This window comes from Perognathus longimembris, chromosome 3 (genome assembly GCF_023159225.1).
Source record: "Perognathus longimembris pacificus isolate PPM17 chromosome 3, ASM2315922v1, whole genome shotgun sequence".
In the NCBI taxonomy this organism is placed as follows: domain Eukaryota; kingdom Metazoa; phylum Chordata; class Mammalia; order Rodentia; family Heteromyidae; genus Perognathus; species Perognathus longimembris.
The window spans coordinates 40840983-40849420 of NC_063163.1; the positions used below are offsets into that span (position 1 = coordinate 40840983).

Below are 8438 nucleotides of genomic sequence, written 5' to 3' on the forward strand. Positions count from 1 at the left end.
CAGAGAGGCAGAGAGAGACAGAAGGAGGGAGAGAGGGAGGGAGAGGATACCAAGGAGGCAGGTAGGTGATGTGGGGGGGGGGATGAGATAGGAAGGGGCTGAAACCTCCTCCTCCAGGGCAGCTCTCATCCTAATGACCACATTAGAAGTGATGGCTTTTGTTTGCTAATTCTCCCATTGCAGACATCAGGCTAATGTGAGCTCTTTCAATTCAGTGGAGAAGGGGGCACTATTTTCTCTCCTTCATAGAAGAGCAAATGGAGCTTCTAAGAAGCGAAGTCATTAGTTCAAGGCCATGCTTTGACAAGTGGCACAGTTGGGATTTGAACTCATACCTGTCTCTCCCAAAGTTTGTGATTCCCTGCCCCCTCCCCCAGTACTCACTACTTCTCTTTATACAGATCTTGGAACTTTACAAAATAGGCACTGAGGACAAAATATACAAGTTTATCTTCTGTTGCATACCTCTTTATTATCTGATTTCAAAAAGATGCCACAGGTGCATAGGAATTGTACTATTTTAAAAATAATTTGGAGAAGATGATTGTGGGAGTGTGGAGGGAAAAGGGAGATAGATGATATTAGGCTCTGCTTTGTAAGGAATGGGGGAATGGTAAGGGACATCATACAGCCTGTGAGATGATGTGGCTGGCTCAGAGTGGGGTACAGCAAGGAACCCCAGCAAGTTTCTGCTCCTCCAGTATGTCCTTGGATGAGGACATTTCACTTGCAGTCATTCAAAGGCAGCCTAGGCCAGTGAAGCATCAGGAGACCTCGCTTCTGGTCCCAGTTCTGTCCCTAAACAGTCTGACATGGCAAAAGTCACACAGCGGCTGGTGGTCCTTGAAGCCCCCTTCAGATCTTAAAGTTCAGAACCTGTGAACATTCCCTTCTAGAGCCAAAAAGTGAATGTCACATTAGAGTGCCCAAGATGTGAACAAATTAAGGATGTGTGGAGACGGAATTTCCTCTGGATTATCCAAGTGGCTCCTGACTGCCATGTGTGACCTCCTAAGAACAAACTCATCATGAAGGGAACGAGGGAGAGATGGGGGTGAAGTGGTCACAAGGAACCCAGAGCCATCTGAAGCTGGAAGGGGCAAGGAAGGATTCTGATGCAGGAGTTTCTTGGAGAACATAGCTCTGCAGCCACTCCTGCCTCTAGAGCTGTGAGAGAATGTGATTTATAGTCTTAAGCTGCCTGTTTGTAGCAATTTGTTGCTGCCATGAGAAACCCACAGAAGCCAGTTTCTTTCTGTGGCCTCAATTCTTCCGGTACCTTGAGTGACCCCAGGGGACACACAGGTGTCTATTCTCCAGGTTGACTTCCTTCCCGAGATGCTCCATCTACACCTAAACTACTTTTCCTGAACTGGTTGGGTGAAGATGATATTTTAGGGACTGGGTGTGGGGGTACACACCTGCAATCCCAGATACTTGGCAGGCTGAGATGAGAGGATCATGATTCAAGGTTAGTCTAGGCAAAAATATTATTAACATCCTATTGAAAAATAAAACAAAACAAGAGAGGTATGGTGGTATATAATGATAACTAACCACCAGAAGATGTAAGGAGGTCACAGGGAGATGTGGGGAGGAGGATGACATTCCAAGGCTGGCCCTAGGCGAAAGTGTGGGCCCTATCTGAAGAAAAAAAAAGTAACTAGAGCAAAAAGGGGCTGACAATGCAGTTCACATGGGTTGAGTACTTTCTTAGCAAGCATGAGGCAATGACTTTAAAACCCTAGTACCTCAAAAAAAAAAAAGAAAGAAAGAAAAACCCATGAAAGAAACAAAGAAAGAAGCAAAAAAAGAGAACTTAAAAAAAAAAGACTTTGTAAAGGTGAAATTCCTTCACCGTTGCTTTCTTCCTGCTTGTTATTAATTGCTAGAAAAAAATATTCTTTCTTACCCCCAGGAAAGCTATCAAAATAACCCTGACCTCTCTGTGGGTTTCAGTATCAGTCGTGTAATTTCCCCAAATAGTCCTTGCAGCCAGAGATCCAGCCAGGGAATGGCCCATCATGTGAATCACTGCACCCCATCAGAGGCTGTGGCCCTCCTCTGCACAGCGCCAGCCTCCTCCGTAGCTCAATCACCAGCACACAGCTAACCAAATTACTGCTCCGGGCTCTGCTCTCCTGTTATGTAGCTCGGGAGCCTCATTTACAATCACCATTAACTAGAAAAGCAGCACAAGTGCTTTGTGCCCAGAGAAGAGGGACACCGTATTCAGGGGAGCCAGTGGCTTAGAAGACCCTGCAAAGCCTTCCCAATAAAGCTTGCCCAGTACAGACCACCAGCCTGGGCCCCCTCCCCACATCCCTCCCCAACTCTGCTCAGGTGCTAAGGAGCAGGTGGGAGGGATGGCTCTGAACCCCATAGGGAAAGAGGGGGAGGGATGCTCTAACATACAGAGAGTGGGGTCCTGGGAGAAGGCTGTGTAGATAAAGACAGTTAGGAGACAATCTTGTCAGAAGCCGTTAACTGCTTTAAAGTAGGCATTCATGCTGTACACCAGGAAGGCTGCCTCTGAACTCAAAAACCAGTACTCAGGTCTTCTCCCATCCTCATCTCACCCCGCCACCCCCCAACAGCACTGCACTGTGTCAAGCAGTTAGAAAAGCCTCAGGGCAGCTCGGGATTTCCAAAGACTGCCCCACAAAGCTGCACAGCACAGCCATGCTGGGCTTTGCTACCAAATAACCGCTAAGGCCTGCTTTCTCTCCTTTGATGATCTCCTCCTCTTCCTCCTCCTCCCTCTTCTCCTCCTCCTCCTTTTTCTCCTCCTTTTCCCTCCCTTCTTTCTTTCATCTCCCTCTGCTTTTTCTCCTACTTCCTCTTTTCCTCCCCTTCCTCTCTTCTTCTTCCCTTCCTCCTCACTTCCTCTTTCCCTTCCCCTCCTCCTCCCCTTCCTCCTTTCTCCCTCTCACAGCTCCTAACGTCCTCCATCACTCCATACACATTCATGTGCACAGGCTGCCCTCCAAATGAAGGATGTATGGGAAAGGTACTGAAATGCCCCACTTTGAGATTTCCTATCTGTCCGGCACTTAAATAAAAGCTGTCATTGTCCTATATACCTCTCCTGGTGTGTGTGTGTGTGTGTGTGTGTGTGTGTGTGTGTGTGTGTGTGTGTGTGTGTGTGTGTTCCTGTCTGCAAACCCAAGGTTAATAGTTTACAACAGTGAGGCGCTGCCGGGTGCAGGCATAAGTCTTATACTCCCAGATCTGGAAAGAGGAAAGGAGGACACTGGGATCTCAGCAGGACAGTGTTGGCACCGGGTGGAAATATCAGAGAGGCCTTTGGGACGTTTGCCAGAAAGCATTTTGCTAGCCTTTTCTTCTTCTGGAATCTTCTTTATGAATTTGTGTGGTTAAGAGGAGGAAGTCACCCAGCCACCTCGGCTTAGTCACCGTCTATTTGCATGGAAAGGGCTGAAGGCTGCACTGAGGGGCTCTGGCCAGCACTGTAGAGTCTGCACTATAGAAGTCTGGCTGCAGGGACGAGCCATGCCACCCTGCAAAGGGTGCATCTGCAGACAAGGAAGGAGGCAGAGCTGCCCAGGGTGGCTAGTGCCAGCGGGAGAGAAGCCAGGAGAGACTGGCTTCCTGGGCAAGGGATCCAGCAGGCAGAGAGTGCTGAATCAGGACCAAGCAGTATCTTAAGAGTGCCACCTTAAGCCTGCTGACCACATCTAAAGCTGAAGTGGAGGCCAGGGCCAGGGAGGCCAGAGTCTAGCTAACACTAATTACGAACACACCAGGGACACCCTGTGAACCCTGAGCTGTGTAAGAAGTTAGCCTTACAGCCAGAGACAGACAGGCAATGGGAATCATAGCCCTCACAGATTTCATTGCCGGGCAGTCACTTAAAGCTGAGGGCTCTCATCTTCAAGGCCAGCTACTGTAAAGGTCCCTTTGGATTAAGAAGGACTTATTGGTGTGATGGCCTTCTGTTTAGAAGGAAAGTCTTCCCAGGTGAAGAAAGCCCAGTTTAGTTACTGAGTACAGCATAATGAGATTGTGAATGAAGGTGACCTAAGGAAACAGTAAATGCACAGTTTTCTCCACTCAGTAAATGAGTTTTGATTATAATAGGCATTTACCTCAGGTCTTTAGATGCCGGTAGACTTCTGAGGAAAGCCCAGACAAAGCGTAGATACATTGCTTATAAGAAAAGCACCGGCTTCCCATACCTAAGCAAATGGAAAGCCAGGTTGCAGCATCTGTGCCCTTGGTTCTTGTTTCCTGTACCAGCCTGTCACACGAAGTGTGAGAAGCACCGCAGATCAATAGCTATTCTGGTTCACATTGCCACATGGCTTTAAAACAAAACAAAACATAGACCACAGCTTACTACATTAGGAATATTTCTGGGTCCTATTTATGGAAACTAATATTTTGGAAGAGGACCTTTTTTTGAAGCTTTCATGCATTCTTGAATCTAAGTGATGGTGCAACGATGCTTCTAGATGCTTATTCAATTAGCCCTTAGGTGAGAGAAGCAGGCAAACATCCCTGGTTGCTCACCTGGAGTCTGCATGAGCTGGAGGGGGGGGGGTCTGGAGACCCCCACAGAGGCAGTGAGGATGATGGGGTCTCTCCCTGCCAGGAGCAGCAGTTAGTCCTTCATGTTGCTCTAAGTCTTGCTTAACACTAGCAGCACTTTGACGTACCTTGTTTATCTGCTGTGCTGCAACTAGCAAAATCCCTAAGTGGTTTCCTATGGGAAATGAAGAGCCAGGGGAGAGTAAATATAAAAAAAAATGAGCCAGGGACAGCAAGCAACCTCTCAGATCTTATATCACCCATTTTTCTATTCTTACTCCTATGATCTCTTACTTGCCCCAAGGCTTTATGGAAGCTTTGGAAGTTCTTCCAAATTGTATTTAAAAGCATGTTTGTTTATAGAGGAGAATATTACTGGACACATCTACCTCTAGGATCTCTTGGGATTCTCACAAAGGTGTAGAGGGGGCAGGGAAGACACTTCTATGTTGGTCCATTTATTTTTGAAGGAAAGAGAGGTAAGGCTGAGAGAGGTTGAGTTATTCAAGGTCACCACAGCTGGCCAGTGCTAACAAGACCTCTAACCCTGACTCTGGAGTCTGGGGTTGTGGCAGCAGGATTGCTTATTAATATCCAAGTAGACACTCCTGAGAAATACACACAGATGGCTGACCCTGTCCCCATTCCAATGCCGTAGACCTGCTCTCCTCTCTAGCTATCAGCTTGACTCAACGAACCATATAAATCCAAACTCCAGCAATGTTAAGTCTTATAAACACATTTTCGAGGTATTAAAATGTGAAGCAGGAATAAACACATTTATATTTCTTTTTGCTATGGGGAACTAACTAATGTAAAGTGACAAAATAATAGGAGTTCAAACAAGGTCTCAGAAGTGGCCACAAAATGAAATTCAGAATTTTATGTTAATATTCATACTATATCCTTGCTTTGCCAAAGATGATGGGGTGGGGGCAGGGGGAGGATTCTCATTGGTTAAACCAAGCCATCAAGGAATAGTGGAATGAAAGGAGAGAAGGAGAACGAGTGTGACAGGTTGATGGAGATGGTACCGCAGAACCATAGCTCGTATGTCTGGGGCATCATAGGGGTCCCAATTCAGTCTGTGGCCCCTCCACTCAGGGTGGCCTTTGCAAGGCCTGGCCTTGCCATGTGGCCTCAGGAACTCCAGGCTGAGTCTTTCCTAGAGATTCCCAGAAACAGAGGTGAGAGGCACCCCTCAGCTGATCTGCCCTGCTCTGGTGAGAGTAGGCTGACTGGTGAGTTGACAACACACCACAGTGCCCAATGGCAGTGCTCAGAATGACAGACTGGCAGACCTGTCCTTTGAACAACTGTCCGGGACTCTGCTGCAGACACTCTCACCCCTCCTGCACAGTGAGCAGGACACAAGCACAACTCTCCACGAGTCTCCCTTTTTACCTGAAGACCGAAAAGGTGGCTCAGAGCTTCACCTTTGGAGAGCTCCACTGCCCCTTCCTGCCACCCATGTATTCCACACTGTCTCCCCCCCCCCTTCTTCATTCATCCCTCCCATCCATCTTCCTTGTGACATGTGGCGGTCCTTCTGGACCTTGTGTTTTGACTATTCTCTCAAAAGCCATTGACCTGAAGGCACACACGCAGAGGCAGCAGGCGCCAGGCCAGTAGCCAGGCAGCCCGGCAGCCACCACCGGCCCCTCAGCACCCAGCTGCCTGCCTGCAAGCTCCAGGCAGCGTGGCTTTCAGCTGCCTTTATTATTGTACAAGCAGAGCAAGCAAAGCCCCGTTCCTCCTCCTGTCCTTAGCGCAAGGCACACATCTAACTGGCAGGAAGGAAATGAGCTAAACTCCTCCTGGCAACACACACACACACACACACACACACACACACACACACACACACACACACAGAAAGAGCTCCTCACCAACTCCCAGGTACCCCCTCAATGTGCCTCTGCCCTGTAGTGACTTCTTCCCTGGCCAGAAAGGTCTTCCCTGTACTCAGTCATCTTTCAGGACGCGGGACAGACAGCAATTTGGGTAACTTTTCAAATCCTCTCTCTCAGAGTACTTCTGCTGCTCTCTGCGCCCCTCCCCCACCCCCTCTTTGCTCAGATTGACAGCGTGGGAAAGACACGCCACCATCACTCCAGTGACACCAGCCCGGGAGACAGACGCTGTCACTAACAGCGCCAAGCCACCCAAAGAGAAAGAACAGAACGGGTTAAGGCAGCATCTTTATCCACCGCACCATCCTAAAGCCAGCAGACAGGGAGCTCCGTGCCTGTGCCGGAGCGTCCCTGATGGCCCTCTCTCCCGCCCACTGAGAAAGGACTAGAACCCCATTGGAATACAACAAGAAAATAATGAGAGCCAGCCACTCACCTTAAGGTTATGTGTGGGGTTGACTACGCAGACAAGTTGCCCAGTAGCAGAGAAAACACGTTTAGCCTTATAATGCTGAAACCGCAGGTGAATCAGATCCAACACAGCCCCAAAGCACTGGGTAAAGAAAAGCATCACAACTTTTGGGGAGGGGGTGGGTGGTTGGCACAGGAAGGAGGCAGAGGAAGCTGATAAGTCCTTGGGCTCTGGAAAGAGCGCAGCCTTTGAGACACTCCGCTCCAGCCTGGCTTAGCACGCCTTCATATTCATCATCAAAATAAGACGGTTAGAATCTTGCAGCAGTGAGACAGCCAATCAAAAGGACAGAAATGTTATCCTTGAGGTGCAGAGACAGCCAATAACAAATGCCTCCTCTACCGAAACTCCCTGATGAATTGAGCCTGGCGGAGAATGTATTATTGAACATTACCATAGATCAGCACATTGCATTTATCTTGTGATTACAGCCAGCTATACATAATGCTGGGGAGATAGGCTGACAAAATTGATTGCTTAATGTGTCTCCATTTATTAATTGACTTAATTTAACATGAGAGCCTTTCTTAATGCCTGGTTAAAAAAATAAATAAATAAAAAGAATAAAGCGAGTCTAAACCGCCAAATACCAAAGCACCCTGCTCCAAAGTAGGCAGATGGATAACGCAGATCATGGCTCAAACTCACCAGAGCTGCTTGGGAGAAAATCAAATACTACAAAACTCTGATTCCAGATAAGGATTTGGCACCAACAGAAATGTGTATCTTTCAATCTTGTGTTCTGCAATTTGGATTACAGTCCCTTGATAAATCTAACTCTTCACTAGAGGAAAAAAAATCTGATAAGCACATTTGGAGTTGAAGAGGAAATGCATATATATATATGTATATATTGCAAAAGACTGTAATTACTGAAATCTTTTTTATTAAAGCATGAAAATGTGCAGAATATACTTCTAAAAATAATGAAATCCCCAAATGCATGAATGCACACACAGAGAAAAACCTACATGGAGAAGAAAGTGGCTTGTAAATCAGCAAAATAATTACAGATGCAGGGAAGCTTAGCTTGTCATTCATTTGCATATTGGTGGGCAGCAAATTGCTAATTAACCACTAGATTGTTGGAGACATTAAAAAAGAGACGAAGGACATACGTAGCACATCACTTACTTGTTTCTGGATGCCAAGTGGCACATTCCTCTCCTCAGATTGCTATATAACACTCTCCTACCCATCCTCAAAATGGGCTAGTGGGACCCTAAGGCCACCTATTGTTTGAAGAAAGACTCCAGAGCTATACACATAAATGGTTGTAGAGTTTCTGGGGATAATCTCTGATGGTTTATCTAGACCTGTGCTTGGAGCTGGGAGAACTGGGTATATTGTGTTTCTTTCTTCTTTGGTTGTTTTTCTACTGAGCAGCAGAACAAATCCTGCCTGGGGCAAGCAAGCCCCTGAGTGATTGCAATGATTTTTGTGATTACAGCCCTGAAGTGGAGCCATTGCTCCTCTCCCAATCTCACTCCTTTGCATCACAG

The 8438-nt window shown here is 47.2% G+C and overlaps 1 protein-coding gene across 1 annotated transcript in view; it reads right to left on the reverse strand.

The window, feature by feature from the left end:
* Siah3 (siah E3 ubiquitin protein ligase family member 3) overlaps nt 1–7041 on the reverse strand; it is a 59288-nt gene extending 52247 nt beyond the window's left edge. Inside the window, exon 1 of the mRNA XM_048340813.1 lies at nt 6901–7041. Within this exon, the coding sequence (XP_048196770.1) occupies nt 6901–7035 (135 nt within the window). The 5' untranslated portion in view covers nt 7036–7041. The remainder of the gene's footprint in view (nt 1–6900) is intronic.
* Between the last annotated feature and the right edge of the window lie 1397 nt (nt 7042–8438).